The sequence below is a fragment of the Planococcus citri genome, chromosome 1 (genome assembly GCF_950023065.1).
Source record: "Planococcus citri chromosome 1, ihPlaCitr1.1, whole genome shotgun sequence".
In the NCBI taxonomy this organism is placed as follows: Eukaryota; Metazoa; Arthropoda; class Insecta; order Hemiptera; family Pseudococcidae; genus Planococcus; species Planococcus citri.
The window spans coordinates 11,037,716-11,064,972 of NC_088677.1; the positions used below are offsets into that span (position 1 = coordinate 11,037,716).

Genomic DNA, 27,257 nt, shown 5'->3' on the forward strand with positions numbered 1-27,257 from the left:
ACGTGATTCAAAGAAGCGAGTTGTAATTTTAAATCCAAAAAAAAAGTTTTATTGTAAGGGGGGGGGGTATCCCGTTCCCAACTGGTATACATACAAGATTCTGAAGTGGATCTATACCTAGATCGAAAGAGCATTCAAAAATATCATCGACAAAAATTTTCAAAAGCCAAAATGCATTTTTTTATTTTTGGTGAATTTTGAAAGAAAAAAAAAATGGGAAATGAATAAAAATCACAATTTTATAAAATAGAAGTAAAAACCTGACATTTATTTCGGACTCCTCGAATCTCGTTAAAATAGTTTCAAACCGGTTTGAGCAGTTCTGGAGCTCCCCCAATTAATTTTTGAAAATTGAAATTTCCTCAAAATTTTACCATACGAATTTGAAAAGCTAAAATTCATTCTATGCTTTAATTTCAATAACTTCAACATACCGAAATCACTGGCTACTTTATGGAATTTCCAATTTTCCAAAGCACCATTGCGTTTCCTTCAAAAAAATAAATATAATAAATAAATAAAAAACAATTTAATTGACTTAGTTACATAACAAATGTTTAACAATGGAAAAACAAATTAACCCTAAGACTAATGTTAGGTGAGCGCACGAGGCTGAAAGATTAGCGGAATTTCCTTCTTTCTCACTTTTCTGGAATTTCAATTTTCCGTCGCAAATCTTCGCGCAGTCTGTTTCTTCGCAAATATCACATAAATGCGGTCCCGGTATCTCGTAAAATACTCTACTTCTTCGAGCTAGAAAAACAAAAAATTTAGTTCATCTCCATTCGCAATATTTTACTCGAAATATTTTCACGTGTGGCTTATTACTTTGATCGTAATAATCGTATTCGACTATAGGAACTGATCTTTGATGGGCTACTCTGTGTACACGATGGGCTGAAATAGTGGGACAAATTTCTTTCTTGGTCATCTGAAAAAAATAGTCGATTTTAATTAGGCTGCTTTCAAGTCAGCACGTTATGATGGCTAGAAACTTACTTTATCAAAATATAAAACTATAGCTGTATCGCCATCTCTGGTTTCGACTTTTTTAACCAAATTTGATAACAATAAACTAGGTAATGAATCCATATCTGCGGTAAACCCAGAAGGTAGATTTATCTCCATCACAGCCATATTGCTCTCGTTCCCTCCAACAAATCTGAAATCAATCACAATTTGAACATTTATTATAGGTACCTATCAATTATTATACCTATACCATATTGATTGAAAGAAATTAGTAGGTAGGTATACTAACGAGGTGCAAACAGATAATTGCAAATGATTGCTGTTAGAATTCTTATCAATTTGCGGATCTAAAATGAATAATGGCCATTCTCCGGTAACATTGACGTTATATCTGTACGATACGTGAACTACAGCGAAACCGGTACCGTATGAGGTTATACTGATGTTCCTGATGTTTCGATGCATCTATTTGATAACAATAAATAATTTACAACTTCCTTTCGTATCGGAATACTCTCGCTGTATGTATCAATTTTAATCATATTTTTTACTTCGTATTTTTGCAAAACTAGCGAATTGCCCTCGTTAATCGTCGCTTTATGGGTCGAATCGTCCGAGGTTATGTTTACAATCAGGTTGGTACGTTTCGAAGCTATCTTCTCGGCTAATTTCGATAGCGAATAAATAGCTACCACGGTATCCTATTGAAAAAAAAAACCAAAACCAAGATGAAAAGTTAGGGATTTCACAAAAATTACATACGTATGTAGATGTAGGTACCTACTTAGATAGGAAGTGTGGCTTACCTGAGTCGAAGCGAAACCACCTTGGTCATTTTGCTGAGTAATTAACCAATTTAGAATTGGAATGGCATCCTCGTAAAGTCCTTTTTTAACGTAGCTCAACAACGCGTACGATGTCATCTCGATATTCAACGAATTGGGCACCTTGGTCCATGGATTGTTTTTATCGGATTCGCGATCTTTTCGTTTCCAGAATTTCAAATTCTCTGCAAAAAACAAAAAATTGAAATGAGATTGCTTAAAATTTTTTATTTTGAAGGTCAATTTCTCAAATATGGCCATCTATACTGAAGTGGTCCCTTTGGTGTTCAAGTGGAGAAATCAGGAGCCATTCAAAAATTCAATTTTCCAAAATCTTACCACTACCTACTTTTTGAAGTAAAAAAAAAAAAAAAATGTTTGTAAAGCAACAAATGAATTCTTAATTTGCCAAAGTATTTACTTCTTTATTATTTTTCAACTCAGTCGTTTATTTGCAAAAAATGCCAAATATCTCACTTTATTTCCTAAAAATTACTCAAAAGCCTCGTTTTTGATGCCGAAAATCGTAAAAAAATCTCGACTCTTTGCTAAAATTATCAAATTTTTCCATTTTGCAAACATTTTCCAAACAAATGTACCTATTTTTATTTTGCCAAAAAGTGGCGAAATTTTTCAAAAAATCACATTTTTTTCCAAAAAGTCATTGAAGCTTTCATTTTTTACCAAATTTTTAAAACATCTCGTTTTTTTACCTAACTATGACAAAAATTGTCAATAACCCCCAATTTTTGGCTGCAAATTGCTGAAAATTTTCACTTTTTGCCAACATTTTCCGAAAATAGTCACTTATTTTCAAAAAAAAAAAAAAAAAATGCCAAATGTCTCACGTTTTCCCTAAAATTAGGTACCCAAAAATCTCGCTTTGATGCCAAAAATCGCAAAAAAAAACTTTGTTAGAATGGTCAAAGTCTCACATTTTCCCAACGAATGTATTTTATTTCACCTAAAAGTCTCAAAAAAGAAGCATTTTTTGGGAAAAATTCCAAAAAACCATTACATTTTTTTCCAAAAATTGAAAAAAGTTGTCACATTTTTACCACATGTTCAAAACATCTCGCTTTTTTACCTAAATATGACAGAAGCAAAGTGTCAAAAAACCCAATTTTTTGCTAAAAATTGCTGAAAATTTTCACCCTTTTGCCAAAATTTTTTGAAAATAGTCAGTTATCTGCAAATATATGCCAAATGTCTCACTTTTTCCTCAAAATTGCCCAAAAGCCTCGCTTTAATGCCAAATATTGCAAAGGAACTTCTTAATTTTTGGCTTAAATTGTCAAAGTCTCACATTTTTTAAACATTTGTCCAACAAACGTATTTTTTCCCAAAAAAGTTGCAAAAAGTTCTGTGTGTTTTTTTGGCCAAAAATTAAACAAAAACTCTCTCTTTGCCCCAAATTTCCAAAAAAATTTCTTTTTTTACCTAAAAATGGCCAAAAATTTCAAAAAGTCTCACTTTTTTTTTAGATGATTTGCTAATAAAGTTGCTAAAAAGTTTTACTCTTTTGCCAAAAATGTCTAAAAATTTATCGCTTTTTTGCAAAAATTCCAAGTCTTATTTTTTTTAAAAAAAATTGCTAATAAAGTCTTTCTTTTTTGCCAAAAATTGCCAAAAATTCTCACTTTTATTCCAAGGTTTTCCAAAAGGTCTTGCTTTATTGCCAAAAAGTTGCGAAATTGTCTCACTTTTTGGAGCAATAAATGTGGCCCGGGGGACAAAAAAATGGGAGCCACCGTAAAATTGGTCATTACCCCCCTCCCCTCCACCGAGGCAAGTACATACGTTTTTTTTCTCCAAAAAATTGAAGTCGGAAATGATTTTTTTTTCAAAACAGAATTTTTCCACAAATTTTACTTTATGAAGAAGCCCGCCCTCCCCTCCCCTCAAAATGATAATTTGGTGTCCAAAAAAAAGTTTTCTGAAAAAGTTTCTTCAGAGAAAATTTTTTCAAAAAGAGACTTTCTCAAATTTAAAGTATTTATGTAATTTCAAAAGTTGAGGTCAAGAACAAAAAATTTTTAAAGGGAGCTGATGTCCGAGAAAGTTTTTTATTTTTTTTTTCATGAGCAAAGTTTATAGCTTCTATTTTATGAAGTTTCAATTTTCTCTTCAAAATGAAGTTTTGGGGTTTTCTTTAAAAATTTAAGATTATGTGTTTTTAAAATGAAGTTTTCATTTTTTTTCTTTGAAAATAAAGGTCACCTACATTTTTCCTCCAAAATTGAAGTTTGCTTACCTACTTTCTTCAAAAACGAAATAAAGTTTTCATTTTATTTTCAAAAATGACGATCACATTTCTTCTTTGAAAGTGAAGTTCACAAACTTTTTTTTTCAGTGTGGGTCTTGTGAGAAACGTAGATTCAAAGCGAATTACCCTACCCCCCTTTTCGCCAGTAATTGCATTTTCTGTTGAAATTGTCAAAGTCTCAATCAAGTTTCAATACTTTCGTTTTTTAAACATTTTTTGTACTTTTAAAATGACCATTTTTGGGGAAAAAGTTGCAATTTTTGAAAAGAAATTCCTCCCTTTTAATTCATTTTTTCGAAAATAAGGTGTCCAAAAAATTCTTAATTCGTGCTACTTTCAATTGATGTGATTTTGAAGCCAATTAGTGTGATTTATATTTATCTAAAAAAAATCTTATGGCCACATTTTGACTCTGCAATTTGACGTAAACTTACCAGCAGTTTGAGCATTCGACTCTAGAGCATCGAAAGCTGCATTTCTCTCAGGATGATCGGCCAAGGCCAAGGCATAAGTGCAAATAGCCAACGCGTACGGATCGTCGGCAACTTTATGCAAATTATTCACGATGTATTCGGTAGCTCTCAAAATGGTCGTTCTGAATTGCGATGTAGCTTTGGCGTTCTCGAGGAAAGCTATCAAGGTGTAAGCTGTGAGGGAAATCTCGTTCGTAGATCCGCCTTGCATTTCGGTATGGTAGATTTTGCCCATTTCGGGGAAACTGCCCAGTCTACTTTGGTGTTCCGAAAGCCACTGCAGGGCATCCATAATGACGCTTTCTTCCACATTGATGAATAGGGCAGCTTGACGGAATGATTTAGCCACGAAGGCGGTTAACCTGGAGGGAATAAATACTTAACATAAGCAAAACACAAAAAATCTGTGATTGGAATACACATTGTGATTTTCTGTATACAAACCATGTGCTTCCACTGGGATCGGATGATCCGAATGCGCTAAACGATCCATCCGATCTACGGAATGTTAATTCTTGTTGGTAACCGCTTTCTAAAAATTGAATGGCTTTTGATTCGATGGCTTGGGTTAAGCGATGGGTATTCTAGAACGATACAATTTATCAATAATTATGAAAATTAATTCACTCGAATTGATTCACTTAAGGTAGGTCTACAGGTATAGATAGGTTCAGGTTTCAACTTACTCTTAAATATTCCAATACGACAATATTTGGCACAAAGTTAAGCATATTCTGTTCACCACATCCGAAAGGCATACGAAGTAAGTTACCAACATTCAATACGCTCGATCCGATGACATCGCCTGAAAAATTCAAAAAACGTAATTTACCCATCCAAATTTAAAAAAAAATTTGAATTAGTATTATTTTGATGATCTCAAATACCAACCAATCACTGATACTTCGATGTATTCGGAACTTGAAATAATATTTTTGGGAATATCCAACGTGAGTTGTTTTTCAAACAACGTATTAGTTCTCAAATCGATAAACATGGATTTCGTTTTATAAATAGTTTCACCTTCCGGCTGAAAAATCAAAAATTACAAAATTAAAAATTCGCCTCAATAAATTTCAAAAAAAAAAAAAGATGATATTTGCATAAATACAAGAATAGGTTGCCTAATCTGAGATACGTAGGAATTGCGAAAATTGAAAGCTTACCTTGACTAGTAATTTTTTTTCAATGGCATCTCCGGCAATCGGGCTGTTGGCAACGAGTTTAATACTAATGTGTCCCAAAGCAATAGGCTTGATCAAAAACGATATGGATTTTCCGGTACCAGCAGCAACGCTGATTCGCTTTCTTCTGTATAATTCTAAACCTGTAAACAATTCGTCATCGTTATCGTTTTCATCTCTGGAAATTTGTTTTAGGTAGGTACAAAGGATGGAATCAGTCGACCAACATGTGATCATTAATATTTTTATAATTTTTTGCGCCTTTCTACAGAATTAGAGGGAAGGGGGGGGGGTTGTATTCGAAAAATAAATATTTAAATACATTTTTATCGAACTTCGATCATTTTTAAGACACGGGTTAAGAAGGAATGGAAAGGGGACAGGGTCAAGGGGTTGGCTTGTAGCTGAAAATTTTGAAAAATCCAACATAAAGTTGTAAATTTACGTCAACAAAATTGAGTCCCTTACAGGAGGCTTTCAATCCCAAGATTTTCAAGAATGTAACCTTGGTCATTGACCGATGATCTGTTTTCCAGGCTTCTAAAGGTCGTCTGGCTTCCAGTGTAGCCTCCTAAGGTCATTGCCCTGGCTGTCTGGAGTCCTGTCTAGTCTCCAAAGGCCATTGACCTATCTGTCTGGCTTTTGGAAGGACATCTAGCTTCATGTCTGAACTCCTGAGGTCATTGACCTGTTTGTTACGTAGGTTTCTGAAGATAGTTTAGCTCCCCGTATGACCGTCCAAGGTCATTAATCACTCTGTCTGGCTTCTAGTTTGATCTCCGAAGTCATTGACCTACATGTCTGGCTTCTAGTCTGACAGCTAAGGTCATTGACCTGGCTGTTCGGAGTCCGGTTTAGTCTCCGGAGGTCATTGACCTATCTGTCTGACGTTTTAGACAGCCATCAAGCTTCCTGTCTGACCTCATGAGGTCATTGACCCGACTGTCCGGCTTTTAAGTTTTGTCTGGAAGCCGGTCTTGCCTTGTAAGGTCATTGACCTGTTTGTTATGCAAATTTCTGAAGATTGTCTGGCTCCCAGTATGACCATCCAAGGCCATTGACCTATCTGTCTGGCTTTTGGAAAGACATCTAGATTCCTGTCTGACCTCCTGAGGTCATTGACCCGTTTGTTATGTAGGTTTCTGAAGATAGTTTAGCTCCCAGTATGGCCGTCCAAGGGCATTGACCTCTCTGTCTGGCTTCTAGTTTGACCTCCAAAGTCATTGACCTCCATGTCTGGCTTCTAGTCTGACAGCTAAGGTCATTGAGACGACTGTACGGAGTCCTGTTTAGTCTCCGAAGGTCATTGACCTATCTGTCTGGCTTTTTAGACAGCCATCTAGCTTCCTGTCTGACCTCCTGATGTCATTGACCCGACTGCCCGGCTTTCAAGTTTTGTCTGGAGGCTGGTCTCGCTTCTAAGGTCATTGACCTGTATGTTATGTAGGTTTCTGAAGATCGTCTGGCTCCCATATGACCGTCCAAGGTCATTGACCTCTCTGTCTGGCTTCTAGTTTGACCTCCAAAGTTATTGAACTTCATGTCTGGCTACTAGTCTGACAGCTAAGCTCATTGACACGGCTGTTCGGATCGGAGCCCTGTCTAGTCTTCGGAGGTCATTGACCTATTGTCTAGCTTTTTAGACAGCCATCTAGCTTCCTGTCTGACCTCCTGAGGTCATTGACCTGGCTGTTCAGCTTTGAAGGTTGTGTGGAGACCTGTCTCGCCTTCTAAGGTCATTGACCTGTTTGTTATGTAGGTTTCTGAAGATCATCTGGATCTCAATATGGCCCTCCACGGTCATTGACCTCTCTGTATGCCGGCTGGTCTGACTTCCAAGGTCATTGACCTCCCTACCTTGCGTTTAGTCTGACCTCTAAGGTCATTAACATGTCTGTCTGGTTTCTGAAAGCCGTTTGCTTTACAGTCTGACTTCCAAAGGTCAGTGACCTGTCCGTCTGGCCTCCGGAAGGTCATTGACCTGTCACTTGAGAGCTGTCTAGCGTCCTGTCTGACCTCTTAAGGTCATTTTAACTGGTTTATCTAGTTTGTGAAGGCCGTCTAGTTTCCAGTCTGGCCTCCCGAAGTCATTGACCTATCTATCTAGCCATTGAAGTTCGTCTAGCGTTCTACGTCTTGCTTCTTAAGGCCATTGACCCAACTATGTAGTCTTTCAAGGTCCTGGATTTCTTTTTTATCTCCAAAAAAATTGAATAAAAGGTCGTTTTCGGCTAATTTTAGGCCGTCGAGTCCGAATCTGGTACCCAGTTGAGTCATGGGTCGCTGCTTCAGTAAGAAATCACGACTATTTCAAAAACTACAAGTCGAAAAGCAAAATGAAAGTTATTTTTGTGCTTAGCAATCTCAGATTGGTCAAGAAACGTCATTAAAAATGCAAAATTTGATGAATTTTTTCGGTAATTTCTGAGCCCAAAAATTGGAAAAATTTGAAATATTTTCTCCAGGAATCTGGAATAAGTATGCGATTTTGTGGATTTTCAAAAATAGTAGGTATGTACAAGATTTTCAACTTGTAAAAAAACCTGCTTTCTAATCCACCTCTTCGAATTTTAGGTTCACAATGTCGATTTCTTGTAATAAGATTGCATTTTCAAGGGCTCTATACCAGTTGCGCTTTTCCCCCTATTTTTTCGATTTTTTTTTGGTCAGTTGCGCTTTTCAGTAGAAACAATAATTTTTACCCACTTGCGCTTTTCGGTTGTTTAAAATTCCGAATGTGTTCCCAAAATTGAAAGAATTGAAAGATACAAACTGATGAACGAACGAACGAATTATTATTATTACATACCTAACATACCTAATCCGTCTGATCTCACCAAGGGGAGCATTTTTTTTTTATTATACTCTCGTAGGTACTGTCTACCTACATACACGGTAATGGGGTAATATAACAGAATCTAACTACCCGCAATTTTTGCAATTTTTTTTTTTGAAAATGTAAAATTGCCAGAAATGTGGTGAGGGAACAGAATTTTTGCGGTTCCCTCAATTTTGAGGAAAATACTCAGGTAGTTAGTACCTATTATAATTTTGGGGAATATTCGAGCAGAGTGTGAACACTAGATTTGAAGCAATTTATTGCATTTCTTACGTGTTTTTTGATGTAAACTAGTAGAAAATGAGGAACACAGACGAATATAATGTGAATAGCTGTTACCTGTGATCAATCAAAGAAAAAATTGAGGTAGTTACATACTGTTCTATGCACCATGGGTATCTACCATAATATCTAACTACCTTGATTCATACGTGAATATTCAATATATGTACTGGAAAAATGAATCTAATTACGCTGTATTTCAGCATTACGTGATTAATTATACTTTTATTCATTTTTTTTTTTTGAAGAAATACTGAGTAAAACTATGAATTGATGTCAAGTTCACGTTTGCTCGTGAGAATTTCGAGGGGTATCGGTCACGGGGAGGCTGCGGAGGTGCTGAGACCATCTCCTTACATCCACACGGAGAGGACTGACACATATGAACTCTGTTCATAACCAAAAATATCAGAAATTTCAAATAATGAGGCTAAAATTTAAGAAAAGCGACCTTGAAGAGGTGCGCCCCCAACCTTCCCGTGCCCGGTGCCCCCCGTATTTCCCCCTCGCTTCGCTCGGGGGAATTAGGGGGGGCGCCGGGCACGGGAAGGCTGGGGGCGCGCCGGTGGACTGGTGCTATCTCCTTACATCTAGACAGACCCATAATTATGAACTCTGTTCAAGTATTCATGACCAAAAAAAATTCAGGAATTTGAGACAATGTGACTAAACGGGCAGAAGAGATGCGCCGCGCTTGCGCGGCGCGCGCCCGCAGCCCCCCCGCGACCGGCGCCCCCCGAAATTCCCCCTCGCTTCGCTCGGGGGAATTTCGTGGGGCGCCGGTCGCGGGGGGGCTGCGGGCGCGCCGAGACCATCGCCTTGCATCTGCACCATCCCTACACACACATATGTATTAAGCTTTGTTTATAGCAAAAAATGAGGTAGTTAGATTCTATGATGGTCACCCCATGGCATTTGGAACAGTATCTAACTACTTCAAGTTTGCTTTTAAAAAGCATTGGTAACTGCAGCTATAGAATGTTATACTTTGTATTTTATGGCATATTCTTGCTCCTTGCTCAAGAAAACAAAAAAAAAAGGAATAAAACATGAATTCATGCAACACATTACCTACAGATTTTTTTCATTATTTTTCAAAAAAAAAGCCTCGATTCGTTGTTTTGGCATTCGTAACATCACGAGAATGTTCCTCTTCCGCACAGTAATCCAATATCAACGCCATAAAAGAACGACTTTGCACAAACATACTCGTACTATCAAAATTTCCAAACTTTAAGAACCCCTGAAATTGGTTTTTAAGAAGCGCAAGTGGTATTTAAAGAAGCAGGCTTGGAAAAGCGCAACTGGTCAAAATAAATTGAAGGAAAAGCGCAAGTGGAAATCACCGTTTTCAAGTGTCCAAATTCATTTTTCAATTTTTGGCGAATTTTTGGAAATTAAAAATTGACCATTTTTGGAAAATTATGCATTTTAAAAAAATGTATACCTACTCATTCTGTAAAAATGGCGGAAAATAGTCTTGAAACTAAACCTCACTCGAACTGAATTTCACTATTTTTATGCATTCTAAAGCCTCCAGCGTGATTTTTGATTTTTCCAAAATTTTGAAATTTCTCCAGGGGGCGTGGAAATCAATTCAGGCAGCTAAAAATCGGGTTGAAAGTGGAAGATTAGACGAAAACCGATTTTTAGCCGCTTAAGTTAATGTTCACGTCCTCTTAAAAAATTCTGGAGAAATCGAAAATCGCGCTGGAGGGTTCATAATGTATTTGAAATGAAAAATTCAAATGCGAGGGGTTGGATTTGGATATGATTCGGCAATTCGTGAAAACGTCAAAGTTTTCCTACAAATAGAAGAGTTTTGATTTTTTGAATTTTTTTCTCACTAATATTCTGGTCAAAAAAACATCAATTTCCACGCCCGATGGAGAATTTTCAAAAATTCTGGAGAAATCAAAAATCACGCTGGTGACTTCAGAATGGCTCGGAATTGAGAAATTCGGATTAGATTTGGTTGGGTTGGAAGGAGGGGGGTATTTTTAGTCAAAATTGAGCCACTTGTGCGAATTTGAAACATTTCCCTTCCAAACAGAAAAGTTTTGATTTTTTTGGACTTTTTCCTCATAAATATTTAAACAGGTCGAGAATAAGCCACAACTAAACAAAAAATCAATAATTTTTTTGTCATGGGGGTTTCTTGCATGAAACTACTACTCACCAACTGGCGCCTCGATTTCATTGGAATAATCAGCGAATTCGAATTCTCCGATATTTTCCATGGTAACATCGACAAACGCGTCGCTATTCAGGTAATTAAATATCATGGCAGGAACGGCGATCACCTCTCCTCTCATTACCGAATACGGTAAATCCAACGAAATGAAAAACGACTTGAAACTTTTTAGCTGTAAACACGCGAAATGAACACAACGATGTTACCATAGTCCTATTCCAGGATTAGATTCCAATTAACTAACGGTTAAATTATGCTCGACTTACTTTCAATGGTTCATTTAGCAATCCGAAGCCGTTGACGTTATCAATGGAAAAAGCGCTGATAACCCATGACGTTATGGTATCCGGTATAGTCTTCTTCAGCGTCGCTTTTCCGTCAAATCTGTAGACGTAATAAAATCATGTACTTTCTAGATCAATCACCTCGCTCAGAAGTGGAGAAAAATTCTCATTGCAAAGTGTAGGTACTAATACTTATACGAAGCTCTCTTGCACAAACTGAGAATAAGCATCTCACACATATCGAGGCAAGCCGCGATTCATGCAATTTAATTTTATATACTCACAAGGTATACATAGAAGCGTGAAAAATAATACCGATAAGCCTATATTTTTACTCGTATATTTAAGTATAGGTATATTTATGTACAATCAAGCATACCCAACGGTATAGTTACCGAAGAACCACGTATCCGCTACATCGTGCGAAAGAAAAACTCTCGGGTGATTCCACGCTGGGGTGGGAATATTTGAAAATGCATAAGGGCCAGCGAGCGGTCGTCTAGTAACTAATTTATATACAACAGGTGGGCCGATATCCGGTTTCACTGTTATAACTCGGTCCGAATTTACACTACTCGCTTTTTCTTTCCTTTTAGAAGCTGTGTAATGGAAAAACACACAAACGATATAGCTATCATATATGCATGCTGGCATGGACCACGGTCCAGGGTATCTTTTATTTTACCAAAGTGGCGATTTGTGGATTGTGGACGAATTTTGAACCAAACTCGCAATATAGTCTAGCATAATTATGACGATTGAAATTTGGAATAATTGCGACCCTCCTCTCCATCTCCTGGGACAACTTTTTTCTTAAAGGGACGTCCTAAGGAACAAGCAAACTTTTCAAAAAATGTTAGTCTTACTCACAAAATGGCGGCCATTTTGTTTGACAGATAAGACGAAATTGCAGATTTTGCTTTACAAAATAGGACTTGTGGGAAATTTTTTGAACTGGACAAAGTTGGATCGAAAAAGAACTCAAAAATTCATCATCAGCCAAAATTTCAAGTGCGAAAGTGCATTTTTTGATTTTTGATGAATTTTTGAAAATCAAAAAACCAAAAATGAGAAAAAAAGTCAAAATTTCACCAAATTGATCTAGAATGCTGGAATGTGGGATATAGCCCATCGTCGACCTGCCAAATCGATTGAAAACGGTTTCAAACCGTTTTGAGCAGTTTTGAAGCCTCCAGCAGATTTTTGAAACTTGAAATTACCACAAAATTTCATCAAATGAAGTTGGAAATTCGAAATTCACACTGCACTCTAACTTAAACACGCTATAAAATCGACTGCTGGAGAGTGTAAGTCATTTTGGAGCCTCCAGCGACTTTTTGAAAATTCTTGGAGCCTCCAGTACAATTTCTGATTTTTACAGAATTTCAAGTGCAGTTGGAAATCAAAAATTCATTCTGAAAATCTGATTTCAATACGCTATGAAGTCGATTTTGCAGGTAGATTTCAAGTCGTTTTGGAGCTTCCAGCGACTTTTTGGAAATTACTGGAGCCTCCAGTAGATTTCAATATGCTCGAAATTTCCATACAATTTTACCAATGCCGATTTCAGGTAGATTTCAAGTCGTTTTGGAGCTTCCAGCAACTTTTTGAAAATTCTTGGAGCCTCCAGTAGATTTTGTCAACTTGAAATTTCCCCAAAATTGCATCAAATACAGTTGGAAATCCAAAATTCATTCTGTAAACTAATTTCAATACGCTATGAAGTCGATTGCAGGTAGATTTCAAGTCGTTTTGGAGCTTCCAGCGACTTTTTGGAAATTACTGGAGCCTCCAGCAGATTTTTCAATGCTTGAAATTTCCATAAAATTTTACCATTGCCGATTTCAGGTAGATTTCAAGTCGTTTTGGAGCTTCCAGCAACTTTTTGAAAATTCTTGGAACCTCCAGTAGATTTTGTCAACTTGAAATTTCCCCAAAATTGCATCAAATACAGTTGGAAATCCAAAATTCATTCTGTAAACTAATTTCAATACGCTATGAAGTCGATTGCAGGTAGATTTCAAGTCGTTTTGGAGCTTCCAGCGACTTTTTGGAAATTACTGGAGCCTCCAGTAGATTTCAATATGCTCGAAATTTCCATAAAATTTTACCAATGCCGATTTCAGGTAGATTTCAAGTCGTTTTGGAGTTGAATAAAAATTTTTATTTTTATTCAATTATGTCAAGCACTGAAAGTGAAAAACTCCTCTCCTTATTAGAATCGGCAAATACGGCCAAACTATGTTTTTTGTTCAAAAAATACAAGTTAAAATTTCGCGAGTGCTCACAGCATCTATATTTCAACAACACATGCAAACGGAACAAGGTAGTACCCAACTTCGACGTATTTCACCTATTCTGTTTCATGTATGCACTTTCTGCAATCACTTGTGTTTTAATCTTTGTCTGATGATGGTACGTTGTACCGAAACGGCCGTCACAATTATAACAATATATCCAGTGTTTCTTGTAAACGTGATTTTTTATTTTTATTTTTATTCAATTATGTCAAGCACTGAAAGTGAAAAACTCCTCTCCTTATTAGAATCGGCAAATACGGCCAAACTATGTTTTTTGTTCAAAAAATACAAGTTAAAATTTCGCGAGTGCTCACAGCATCTATATTTCAACAACACATGCAAACGGAACAAGGTAGTACCCAACTTCGACGTATTTCACCTATTCTGTTTCATGTATGCACTTTCTGCAATCACTTGTGTTTTAATCTTTGTCTGATGATGGTACGTTGTACCGAAACGGCCGTCACAATTATAACAATATATCCAGTGTTTCTTGTAAACGTGATTTTTTATTTTTATTTTTATTCAATTATGTCAAGCACTGAAAGTGAAAAACTCCTCTCCTTATCGTTTTGGAGCTTCCAGCAACTTTTTGAAAATTCTTGGAGCCTTCAGTAGATTTTGTCAACTTGAAATTTCCCCAAAATTGCAGTTGGAAATCCAAAATTCATTCTGTAAACTAATTTCAATACGATATGAAGTCGATTGCAGGTAGATTTCAAATCGTTTTGGAGCCTCCAGCGACTTTTTGAAAATTACTGGAGCCTCCAGCAGATTTTTCAATGCTCGAAATTTCCTTAAAATTTTACCAATGCCGATTTCTGGTAGATTTCAAGTCGTTTTGGAGCCTCCAGCAACTTTTTGAAAATTCTTGGAACCTCCAGTAGATTCTGTAAACTTGAAATTTCCAGAAAATTTCATCAAAATCAAACACAGTTGAAAAGCCAAAATTTATTCTGTCAACTAATTTCAATGCTCTATCAAATCGACTGCAGCTAGATTTCAAGTCGTTTTGGAGCTTCCAGCGACTTTTTCGGAAACTACTGGAGCCTCCAGCAGATTTTCAATGTTCGAAATTTCCTCATAACTTTACAGAACTGAGTTGGAAATCCGAAATTCACACTGCACTTCAATCTGAACACGTCTTCAAGTCGATAGCACGTGTGTTCAAGTCATTTTGGAGCCTCCAGCAGATTTTTGAAACTTTCAAATGTAGTTGAAAAGACGAAATTCATTCTATAAACTATTTTCAATACCCTATGAAGTCGACTGCGGGTAGATTTCTAGTCGTTTTGGAGCCTCCAGTGAATTTTTGGAGATAACAGGACCCTCCAGCAAATTTTTCAATGCTTGAAATTTCCATAAAATTTTACAAAACAGGGTTCGATATCCAAAATTCACGCTGTACTCCAAGTTTTACATGCTATCAAGTCGATTGCAGATGGGTTCAAGTCATTTTGGAGCCTCCAGTGACTTTTCGAAAATTCCTGGAGCCTCCAGCATATTTTTGAAACTTGAAATTTTCACAGAAGCCAATAAATTCCGTGAATTTCGGCTTTCCAACTCCATTTGATGATATCACGTGTAAATTAAAAGTTTAAAAAATTTACTGGAGCCTACAGTGACTTTTCGAAAATTCCTGGAGCCTCCAGTATATTTTTGAAACTTAAAATTTTTACAGAAGGCAATAAATGCAGTGAATTTCGGCTTTCCAACTCCATTAGATGATATTACACAGAAATTGAAAGTTTAAAAAATTTACTGGAGGCTCCAGTAAATCCCAAAAATTTAGTGAAGGCCACAAAACAGCTAATTTCGGCTTTCCTACTGCATCTAATGAAATTTTATGAAAATGTCAAGTTTCAAAAATCTACTGGAGGCTCCAGGAATTTTCAAAAAGTCGCTGGAGGATCCAAAATGACTAAAACCTACCAGTAGTACACTTAATTACGTGTTTAAATTGGATTGCAGCAAGAATTTTGGATTTCCATTTTCATTTGATGAAATTTTGTGGAAATTTTAAGTTTCAAAAATCTACTGGAGGCTCCAGAACTTCTCAAAACGGTTTGGAACCGTTCTCAATCGATTTGGCAGGTCTAAAATTGGGTATATCCCAAATTTTAGCTGTACAGGTCAATTTGGTAAAATTTTGATTTTTTTCTTATTTTTGGCTTAAATTTCATTTTCAAAAATTCGCCAAAAATCGAAAAATGCACTCTAGCAATTGAAATGTTGGCTGATGATAACTTTTCGAGTTCTCTTTCGATGCAGCTTTGTCCAGTTCAAAAAATGTCGCTTTAGTCCTATTTGGAAAAGCAAAATCTGCAATTTCGTCTCACTTGTCAATCAAAATAGCGGCCATTTTATTAGTAAAGCAAATTTTTTTTGTCAAGTTTGCTTTAAAATGTTCCTCAGAATGCCTACTTTAGTGAAAAAGTATGCTAGAGGATTGAGGGGGGGGGGGGGTAGTGGTGAAAAAAACCACGAACATAAATGTAAATTTCGAGCTCCTGTTCTAGGGTCAAATGCAATGCACAAAATTCACCAAATAAACATCCACAAATTTTCACTTCCGTCTCATAAAAGATACCCTATAATTTTAATACAAAATGGATGAAATTAAAAACCCAATATCCAACCCAAGCATTGAATTATACCACTTTGAAGCCTCATAGCAATGATCATTCGCACCTTGCAGCCAAATAAGCAAACGCTTGAAACCATTCTCCAAAACTAATATGCAAGAAAGCAAGCAGGCAGATGGATAAATACAGCTTGTGATTATATAAATACATAGGTAATGTCTCATGCGTGCGTCTGCATACTTAATCAAGTATTGTATTTTTTTAAAAATGATGTACCCAGTTTCGAAAGTATTCCAAATCCAAGTTTCCGGGAAATTACTCCGAACTACTCCGCTGGATTTTGGCGACGTCCAAGTTGAATTCTCATTCTGCACGTAAGCGTCGAGCTCGTCAAATATATTAGTCCTGTAGTATACTGAATAACCCGTTAAGTTAGTTAATTGACAAAGCGTCGAGTAGCTATAGGCTAAGCTTTCAGTTTACGATTAGGTAGGTAAATTTAAAACATCCAAAAGCTTTTAAAAATTATAGATAATAGGTATAATTAAACGATTAGGTATTTATAAAACGAGTTAAATTTAATTCGTTGTCCAAGTATTTGTAAGTATTATAATAGGTGGGTAAATAAATGTGCGAGTCCGAGTATAAGGTACGTATCGTTGCTCTATTAGGAAAAGGTCGTAACTACATGAAAGTTGATTTCTCAGAAAACGCATTTTAATTTTTAAAGAGCATTCTATCAAGTACACTTGATAGTTTTAGATGAGGTAAGAGAACATTTGGTTATTGCAATCATTTTCCTGCTAATTTTCAAAATAAACATCCTGGTAGCACTGATTTTTCATATTTTTATTTGAGGAACTCTGAACTGAAAAAAGTAAAATTCAACAAAGGAACTTTCACCTTAAGTCAAGCTTTTTTCATCAAAAGCCCATAAGAAATACACAGGAACGATATCCTTAAGGTGATGAGGTTGATTTTCTCCAATTTGTCAGTGAAATAACGTGAAATTATTTGTTTTTAATGACTTTTCTTACCAACAAATTACAAAAATCAAAAGAAATAGGTTCAATCTGAGAAACAATATCATTTAGAACCTTTTCATTGTAACGGTTTTGAAAACGTGTATTTAAAACCATTTGTTTTCGGCTATTACGAGAACAAAAAACATCGAAATTCAATTTCAAGTGTTGCATCATGTAGAGGACAAAATTCTCTTTCCAATGATACCACTATCTCATTTTTTATAAAAATTGTAGTTACGACCTTTTCCTAATAAAGCAACGGTATTTATCTATATGCAATGTCATCGATTACCTATCCGTGACAAATTTTTAATGCAGTGGTGATTCAAGAATCAAGAGACTAGAGCACCGTGAATTCTTAAATTGGACATTTCCGGGGTGTTTCCGATAAGTATTCTCTGTTACCTATTTAAGGAAACTCTTCGTGTGTACTCAAGGTGATCTACCTACAGTAGGTACATCAAGCACTTGAAGAAGAGTTTTATAAATTTTCTCACGAGATTGTGTTGCCAATGAATCGTGGTGAATTGAAAAATTAACAAATCGAATAGATAATTTTTCGCTTTGAAACAACTATAAAATTAATTTTTTTGATTTCTGAACTTGGATTTTGAATTTTTTATCAGTATTTTTTTTTCGACAGAAATCTTACTCTTGGAGAAAATTGATAATGAAACTCAGAAATTGAAAAATCTTCCAAAATCCAGAATCCAAATTTTAGAGAATTTGATATCAAAAAACAAAAACTCGTTTCTTGTTAAATTTTTTTTCAAACATAAGGTACCCAAATATCTTGCTTTCTCGACTAAAAATTGAATAGAAAGGCTCGACATTTCGGCAAAAATTTCCAGATTGTTAAAAATTTACAAAATCACTTCTTAGTACAATTGCTGAAAAATTGCTCAAAAGACATGTTTTTTTTTGTCAAAAATTGCCAATAATTACTTGTAAGCTTCATCTCTTTACCCAAAAATTGCGAAAAAGTTTCACTATTGCGACTAAAATTGCGAAAAAATATTTAAAAAAGAATCACTTTTTACTCTAAAATTGCCCAAAAGTCTCGCTTTTTCGGCAGAAATTGCTAAAACGTATCGTTTTTTCGCCTTGTATTTCCAAATAAGTTCGCAGATAGATTTGAAAAGTCTTCATTTTTTCCAAAAATTATCTAAAAGTTTTGCTTTTTTTGCCTAAAATTGATTGAAAGTCTCTTATTTTATACCAACAACTTGTGAAAAAAAGTCTCACTTTTTCCGCAGAGAATTGCAAAAAAGTTTTTTTTTCAAAATACGAGTAGATTGTGAAAGATTTTTACTGCTTTTCTAAAAATTGCCCAAAAATCTGGTGTTTTTGCCGAAAATTGCCAAAAAATATCACTTATAAGCCAAATTGCCCAAAAGCCTTGCTTTTTGCTAAAATTTTCCAACGTCTTGCTTTCTGCCAAAAATTTGGTAGAAATTCCGAGTTTTTTCAGCAAATTGGTAAAGTCTTGCTTTTTTGGCTAAAACTGCCAAAAATTACCGAAAATTCTCAGCTTGTATCATGAAGTTGGAAAAAACTCACTTTTTGACAAAAATTGCATAGATAATTTTTATGCCAGAAACTCTCAAAAAAGTGCCTTTTTTTTGCTAAAATTGTCAGGTTCTTGGTTTTTGACAAAAATTTTCTCGTTTTAGCAAAACTGCAAAAATTTTCACTCATTTTCCAAAAACTTGGCCCAAAAGTCTTTTCTGTCAGAAATTGGCAAAAAGTACATATCACTCAAAGCGTTGCTTTCTGGCAAAAATTTTCAAAAAAAATCTTGTTTTGTCAAAAATGTCCAAAAAGTGTTGATTTTTTAGCAAAATTTCTAAATAAATTGTGTTTTTTTTTGCAAATCCTAATTCCTAGTCTTTTCTCACCAAAAATGTCCAGAAGTCTCGACTTTTTACCAGAAATTGACATAGATTCTTCTCGCTTTTCTGCGAATTTGCCAAGTCTTGCTTTTTTAGCAGAAGTTGTCAAAAATTACCAAAAAGAAGTTTCCAAAAAGTGCTCGTAATTTTTAACCTTTTTCCAAAAATTCCTCAAAAGTTTCGTTTTTTTTTTTACCAGAAATTTCTATAAAATTAATTTTTTAGCCAATGGTCCAAAAGTTCTGCATTTTGCTAAAATTGTCAGTTTTGCTTTTTGACGAAAATTTTTTTTTGCTTTTTACCACGATTATTAAAAAATTGGCGTTTTTCAGCCAAAAAATCCCAAAGTGTCACATTTTTTCAAAAATTATCCATTAGTCTCAATTTTTCGCCAGAATTTGTCAATAAAGCCTTACTTCCCAAAACTGTTAGTTTTTGCCAAAAATTGGATTTTTCTCAGAAAGTCGAAAACATTTAGAATTTCTTGTTGCTTTTTTCTTTTTTTTTCAATTTACAAAAATTTGTGCTTTTTTAGCAACATTGCTGAAAATTGTCGTTCGTTTGCAATAAGTTCCAAAGTCTCACTTTTCTGCAAAAATAGTCCAGAAGTGCTGTTTAATTTTCTGCCATATGATATTTCCAAAAAAAAAACACTTTATTTTGCTAAAATTGTCACTTATTGTCAAAAATCCGTCTTTTTTCCAGAAATTGCAAAAATTCTCACTTGATTGCCAAAAATTGCTAAAAATTTGCAAAGGAATTTCAATTTGTGATTTTCAGTTTTTTTTTAAAATGATTTTTTTATGATTCAGAAGTGTTTTGCTCTCATTTTGTCATTTTCTTATGGCTTTTTGAAGATCAGGGGCACGTTTTTCTTGAAAATGTGCTCATTTAGAAAAATTCTACACATTAAAAAAGTTTCAAAAAATTTCTACTGAACATCAATTTTTCATATTTTTTTATTTTTACCTAATTTGGGGAAAGGGGAGGAGGGGACAGGGCTCGGTACAAGAGAGCCAATATCATATCAGATCCAATGATGGACTAATAATCTAGAAAGAAATGAGATATTGTAAAAAAAATCCCCCCCCCCATTTTGATTTATATTCTGATTTTTCAACTTCAAGGGGCTCCAAACCTGGGGTCGATATGGTTTGAAGGGTCGAAAAAAAAATTTCTTGAAAAGGAGATTATTTATAAAAATTCTGACGCAAAAAAAAGAATTTTGATGAATTTGAATTTTTTTTCATTTTTTTCAACTTGAAGAAAATAGAGAATTATTTTCTCACCCGAAGTGACAACTTTGCGGGGTAGGAGGTGGAAAATTCCAAGTTAGCAGATTAAAGAACACCCTAAGCTAGTTGACGAAACCCAAATTTTCATTAAGTGACAAGTGCTCGTATATTCGTATCTTGTGAAATTGTTAAAAGACATCAGTGGTTAAAAGACAGCAGTTTAGGTAGAATTATTAATTGATTATTGTTCCAAATTTGCAATCGAGAGGGCGGATGGAAAAAAGAAAACAAATTTAAAAATGAAAAAAAAAAACATAATTATTTAATTTAATTCTCAAAGTTTGACATTCGATGAAATTTTTTGAGCCAGCAGAAAAAATTCATTCGTATTCCCCCTTCCCCTCACTCTAGGTACAGATTATTTCAAATTTGAACTGATTCTTTTTTTCCATCCTATTGCAGATATTATTCAGTTATTTATTATGTTATCTGTAGCTTGTGTGCTCATATATTTTTTTTTTAGTTGTTTAGAAAGGCTATAAAATTATTATCCAGTGAAAAAAATTAGATCATAAAATAGGCGATAAAACAGAGAAAAACTCACCCCAAGGGTTATGCTCGTGTACGTAAGCATTGGTCATGACAGCAGCTCCGGATTTCTGCACCAAAAAAAAAAAAAAATTAAAATCACCCACAATTGCTATTACTACAGCGTCCTTGAACGATATCTGGATGAATCAAGGTTAACTTACCGTGAAGGCTTGTTGAGCAGTAAATGAACTTGGCAATAAATGCATTGACCTTTCATCGGCTATATCGCGGATATATCGTAAACTGGACGCGTCACCGGTATCGTACGATTTTAATTCATTATACACGGTATCCTGGATGACCAAATTGTAAGATTTTACGGTGTGAGAAAATCACCATTACCTACATAGTAGGTACATATAACGTGGTACAAATAAATATAGCCTACTTACGTGAGTAATATCATGACCAGTCCTGAGCAGTAGAACGCTTTGGTCTACACCTAATACACCGATGAAAGAATGGGGCTTGGCTTCCAAAAGTACCTCGGCCGGGTTACCTGGTTCTAGTTCATTTTGCAAAGATGTGGCATGAACCTACAATACAAACAAAATAGTTTCAAAAAAAAATTCTTTGAATTTTGAAAACTTAAATCGCGACTCAGCTTACGTAATTTTGTAGTAGCTCGTTCAATTCGATATCTATTTCATCGGCTATAACTTCTCCAGCGTCGTTAACGTAATGGACGACGAAATGTGCAGCTGGAGCCATCGTAGCTGTGGTCATTACCTTAATTGTGGCGCTAGAACTGTTCCTCGGTAAAACGAAAGTATTCGCTGTAATGATACCTCCTCGTCCGAATACCTCATAATGGACGAATTCTATTTGCTCCGTGCAGTTAATATCGATTTCGACGAACTGGTTGACCTGGAAATTTTACACATATTTTAGCATGCATTTTTGGTGATTACTAATTACTGTACTTGTATCGCAAATGCTTGGTATTTTGAAACGTACTGTTGGGTTTTTCGTTTTGAGCACAGCTTGAATGAATGTATTGCTGGGCGATACTGCTGCAGCGATTGATGGCAGGGATTCTTTCAAATCCAAGTATTCGGCCTGGAAATCAAAAAATACAAGCGTAAATTTCAAAAGAATTTGTCGTTTGAGATCCTCCTCGCTTCTGTCCCTTTTTAATCAAGGAACATTTCGAGATATCCGACTGCGATTTGGAGGGACTACGATTTTTGGAGAGAGCATGATCTGGCACCCCAATAGCTGAAATTTCAGCTACTCGAATTGATTTTTCAATTTTTTGACGAATTTTTGAAAATCCAAAATTGACTATTTTCAGGGCTTACAATCGGTTACTTTTCAAGTACCTACCCAAAAGTAAGCCCATTAAGAGTTGTTTTCGACCAAAAATAGCTCCAAGTCTCGCTCTAAGTCAAAATTGCTACAAATTCTCATTTTTGTTGAAAACAGGTTGAAATTTTTGCTTTTTTGCTGAAAATTCCGAAAAAGTATTTTTTTATGCAATTGTTCCTAAGTCTTGTTTTTTTTTCAAAAATTTGCTGAATTTCTTTGAAATTGTCAAAGTTTTACTTTTTAGTAAAAATTACCGAAAGGTCTCGTTTTTCACCAAAAAATCACAAAAAGGTGTCATTTTTCGAATAAAATTTTGAAAAACTGCGATGTTCCCTTCTCTTGTTTAAAAATTTATATTCAAAGATGAAAAACCGAAAAAATGAAGAAGAAAACGAACGAAAAATTGAAAAAAAGTCTGAATTTTTGATTTCTAATTTCAGTACCTAATCCTTGAAAAATTCTCATTTCTTTTCATTGATTGTATAAAAAATACAAGTAGTTGTTTTGGTAAAACTTTCAAAAATTCATTTTTTGCCTGAAATTTTCAGAAACCCTTTTTTACCAAAAATTTCCAATAGGTAATGCCTCCCTTTTCTGTTGAAAATTGTCAAAATCGTATCACTTGTTCCCAAAAATCAGCCAGAAGTCTCTTTTTTTTGTCAAAAGTATTTTCCTTTCTTGTTTTTTTTGTGAAATTCCAAAAAAAAAACTAGCCCAAATCGCTAAAAATTGATAGGAAGTTCGATTGTTGACATGCTCGTTCTTATGGGATGAAAAATTGTAAAGAAATCTAGATTCGATAAATCGATTATCGATTATAACCAAAACCAATGTTTGACTGGGAAGTCTACTTCTGAGGTCAAAATCGATCTTCCATTTTGAGCATGGTCGATTACCTATATAGAATAAGAAATTTCAAATTAATCGATTATTGAAATTCGATAAATCGATTATCGATCATAATCGATTTTTTTGATCGCAAAGTCCACTTTTAGAGTTAAAATCGACCTTCCATTTCGAATATGATCGATCATCAAGAATACAAAATCCCAAATCTATAAATCGATTATCGATTATAATCGATTTTTTTAATCAGAAAGTCTATTCTTGAGGTTAAAATCGATCTTCCATTTTGAACATGGTCGATTATACAGAATAAAAAATTTCAAATTGATCGATTATTGAGATTCGATAGATCGATTATCGATCATAATCGATTTTTTTTGATCGGAAAGTCTACTTTTAGAGTTGTAATCGACCTTCCATTTCGAACATGATCTATCATCAATAACACAAAATCCCAAATTAATCGATTTTTGAAATTCGATAAATCGATTATCGATCATTATCGATTTTTTTTTGATCAGAAAGTTTATTTTTGAGGTTAAAATCGATCTTCCATTTTGAGCATGGTCGATTTTATAGAATAAAAAAATTCAAATTAATCGATTATTGAGATTCTATAAATTGATGATCGATCATAATCGATTTTTTTGACCGGAAAGTCTACTTTAAGAGTTAAAATTGATCTTCCATTTCGAATATGATCGATCATCAAGAATACAAAATCCCAAATATATAAATCGATTTTTGAAATTCGATAAATCGATTATCGATCATAATCGATTTTTTGATCAGAAAGTTCATTTTTGAGGTTAAAATCGATCTTCCATTTTGAACATGATCGATCATGTAGAATGAAAAATTGCAAATGAATCGACTTTTGTGATTCAAATAGGTAATCGATTGTCGATAGTTATCGATTTTTTAAAAAATAAGAAGTCGCCCAGATCGATCTTTCATGTAGGTTTACAATGTCGATTTTTTGCAATAGGATTACATTTTCAAGCGCTCAAATTTATATTTTTCGATTTTTGGAAAATTTTCAAAAATACAAAAACGATCATTTTTGGAAAATCATGCATTTCAAAAAAAATTTATACTCATTCCTTAAAAATGATGAAAAATAGTCCAGAAACTATTATCAACCTCATCGAATCGAATTTCACAATATTTTGACGTTCTGGAGCTTCCAGCGTGATTTTTGATTTCTCCAAAAAATTAAAATTTTTCCATAGGATGTGAAAATCAATTCTACAGGCAGCTAAAAATCGATTTCAAAGTGAAAGATGATCTGAAAATCGATTTTTAGCTGCTCAAATTGATATTCACGTCCTCTTATAAATTCTGGAGAAATCGAAAATCACGCTGGAGGGTCCAAAATGGCTTTGAAATGAAAAATTCGAATGTGAGGGGTTGGATTTGGACAAGATTCAGCGATTGGTGACAATTTCAAAAATTTCTCCACAAACAGAAAATTTTTGATTTTTTGAATTTTTTCCTCATAAATATTATGGTCAAAAAACACGCTTGAAGTGTCTGTAAATTGGCTCATGTGGATAAATCCTTTTAAACAGGTCGAGGATAAGCCACAACTTGATTTTTAGCTCTTTAAATTGATTTCCACTCCCCATAGAGAAATTTTAAAATTCTGGAGAAATCGAAAATCGCACTGGAGGCTCCAGGATGTCCAAAAATGGTAAAATTCGGTTCGAGAGAGTTGATATCAGTTTCGAGACCATTTTCCACAATAATTTTTACCAAATAACTTCAACTTTTTTTTTCAAAAAAGCATAATTCGTCAAAAACGATCAATTTTGAATCTTCAAAAATTCGCCAAAAATCGAAAAATGAATCCAAGCTGCTGAAATTTTTGCTATGGCTACTTCAGACCTGGCTCTTTTAAACCCCCCCCCCCCCCTTAAACCGTTTAAATCGGAAACGGACACTTCAAGTCATGCCTGGTCGAGAGTCCATCAGGAAGATAGGTAGGTACAAACAATCTATGTACTTACTTCTATTCGCAAAATAGTGACGTTCGTTCGAGGAGGATAATAATGTAAATCCACGATACCATCTTCCGACAGTCTATGTTTCGATTCGGTAAATTCATCGTCATTATAGGAATAAAATTGTTTCACTTTGACGTAATTTACATTATCGGTAACCGGTTTACCATCATGATACAGCAGCTTCAACTGTAAGTAAACGAATAAAAATCAAGAGTATTATTTTTTTCAATACCTACACCTATTAAAAGTGAAAATAAAACAATAGAATTAAAAATCATTACATGAGCGGTGTATTTTAATCCAGGTTTAAAGTACTCCATCGTCTTGACTAGTTCCATTTTATATCTATGTCTATGCAATACAACTTGAATGGAGTTATTTTGTCGACGACCTCCTGGAGTTTCTTCTACAGCTACGTCCAATTGAATAATACGTTCGTAATCATCCGATAACCTAGAACGTAAATTTTTCCTAAATCAGTCTATGAAAATTTTCGTGCAAAAAATTTTGAAACGTGACTTACTTCAGATCTTTGGTCAAATCGAATTCAACGACTGCTTTTCCATTGATGGGGACAACTTTATAAATAGGGTTGAGCAAAAATGGCTGTATAACTCCCGAGTAAATATTCGGATTCACCGAAATAGTCGCTTCTCCTTTAACAGGTTTACCATAAGTATACCTGCAGAAAAAAATCATACCGTCAATAAGTCCAAGAATCACTCGACGATCCAATTTTCAAATTTGAAACTCACTTGGCATGAATCGTGGCCACGAGACGATTATCTTTGAAAATAGCATGAGAAGGTGTACTAATCGACACTTCGAATTTAGGCAAAACGTATTCGGCAACTTCGAAACTTTTTTTGAACAGCTGATCTTGTATGCTGACCGTAATGTTCCAATGACCAAGCACCGGATGCTCGCTCAGTTGTAGCTCTGACGAATAAACGCCATAAGTTGTCACCTGGCGTTTCCATTCCTTGATTCGGTTATTTTTACCATCCTGTTGAGAAGAGAAAAAACCATCGCCATAAGAAAATGATGTAAAAATCGCATTTGCTTATCGTTGTACGAAAAATTAATATACCGTGAAGTAAATATCTAAAAATGTCGTCGAGACTGGCCTAAGGGTAGGATTCAACACAATAACCCTGAACAATACTTTATGACCTGGTTTATAAATAGCTTTGTCTGTTTGTATGAAAACCGAATAACTCTTATGCATGTATTCTAACGTTGTTGTGTTCCTAAAATTAACTCCTCCTGTTCCTTGAGCAATCAAACTGTACGAGCCTGGACCTGTATCGCTGATCTGGAAAAAATAAACAATCGCGTACGTTAAATAGGCCGCTATTATTTATGATACAAGAGTATAAGAAGAGGAAGTTGTTCATACCTCCAGGCGAACAATTCGCGTAGAAAATGGATCAACTGTAACCGATTGCGTAGCTTTGAAAACACCCCCGCTATTTTGTTGACCATTGATTTCTAAATTAACCAAAGTTGGCGAATCAGCGTATTGAATACTGACTGAAATAAGGTAATCGCTATTCGGTCTCAGTACTTTGGGAGATACGATGGTATAATAACTGAAAATCAATCGCAGAACATACCGATTAATTTTTTTTCATGTTCTGATTAGTCAGCTATGTAGATAGATCTGGCTAAAAATGTATCTAGTTACTTGTTATCCGCTGAATGGACGAAAGAACTACTCAATAATAAGAATATTCCGTAAAAAATTATGTTCATCATGCCTATTTGATGTTTTAATCTTCCTTTGAACCAATACAATACTTGATGTTTCTTCATTCCACAATTATACATAATGATCTGGACAGAAAAAAAAAAAACAAACGTTTCAATACCTACATCTCACGTGAGAAATCTGGATTCGAAACCATCTGGGGTCTTCATAATGGGGAGGAGGGGGGGGGTATCAGTGGAAAAATTTTTAAACCAGCAAAACCAGATCGATAGAGCATGCGAGATATATCGCCATCTAGCATAGTTTTCGATCTTTGGTGATTTTTTTTTGAAAATTAAATTTGAGGTCAAAATAGGAAATAATCAAAATTTTACCAAATTGACTTAAAACGCTGAAATTTTGTATGATCTATTCTTTTTTGTGGGCATCGCTGATTCTCG

The 27,257-nt window shown here is 34.9% G+C and overlaps 1 protein-coding gene across 4 annotated transcripts in view; it reads right to left on the reverse strand.

Annotated features, from left to right (window-relative positions):
- Positions 1 to 514: 514 nt before the first annotated feature.
- LOC135847597 (CD109 antigen-like) overlaps positions 515 to 27,257 on the reverse strand; it is a 115,857-nt gene continuing 89,114 nt past the window's right edge. For 2 of the 4 annotated variants that reach the window (XM_065367209.1, XM_065367214.1), the window contains exons 2-27: positions 26,794 to 26,942; positions 26,506 to 26,698; positions 26,197 to 26,421; positions 25,862 to 26,112; positions 25,630 to 25,788; positions 25,388 to 25,559; positions 25,110 to 25,292; positions 21,904 to 22,005; positions 21,556 to 21,813; positions 21,339 to 21,482; positions 21,108 to 21,239; positions 20,960 to 21,014; positions 11,698 to 11,917; positions 11,301 to 11,418; positions 11,020 to 11,206; positions 5,702 to 5,862; positions 5,427 to 5,565; positions 5,222 to 5,340; positions 4,980 to 5,119; positions 4,497 to 4,897; positions 1,779 to 1,981; positions 1,524 to 1,673; positions 1,262 to 1,437; positions 1,000 to 1,162; positions 829 to 931; positions 515 to 753 (exon numbers count right to left, since the gene is read on the reverse strand). In XM_065367209.1, coding sequence (XP_065223281.1) covers positions 539 to 753; positions 829 to 931; positions 1,000 to 1,162; positions 1,262 to 1,437; positions 1,524 to 1,673; positions 1,779 to 1,981; positions 4,497 to 4,897; positions 4,980 to 5,119; positions 5,222 to 5,340; positions 5,427 to 5,565; positions 5,702 to 5,862; positions 11,020 to 11,206; positions 11,301 to 11,418; positions 11,698 to 11,917; positions 20,960 to 21,014; positions 21,108 to 21,239; positions 21,339 to 21,482; positions 21,556 to 21,813; positions 21,904 to 22,005; positions 25,110 to 25,292; positions 25,388 to 25,559; positions 25,630 to 25,788; positions 25,862 to 26,112; positions 26,197 to 26,421; positions 26,506 to 26,698; positions 26,794 to 26,936 — 4,512 coding nt within the window. In that variant the 5' untranslated portion in view covers positions 26,937 to 26,942 and the 3' untranslated portion in view covers positions 515 to 538. Of the gene's footprint in view, positions 754 to 828; positions 932 to 999; positions 1,163 to 1,261; positions 1,438 to 1,523; positions 1,674 to 1,778; positions 1,982 to 4,496; positions 4,898 to 4,979; positions 5,120 to 5,221; positions 5,341 to 5,426; positions 5,566 to 5,701; positions 5,863 to 11,019; positions 11,207 to 11,300; positions 11,419 to 11,697; positions 11,918 to 16,479; positions 16,619 to 20,959; positions 21,015 to 21,107; positions 21,240 to 21,338; positions 21,483 to 21,555; positions 21,814 to 21,903; positions 22,006 to 25,109; positions 25,293 to 25,387; positions 25,560 to 25,629; positions 25,789 to 25,861; positions 26,113 to 26,196; positions 26,422 to 26,505; positions 26,699 to 26,793; positions 26,943 to 27,257 lie in introns of all 4 variants that reach the window. The other 2 variants (XM_065367223.1, XM_065367232.1) reach the window with 2 other exon arrangements.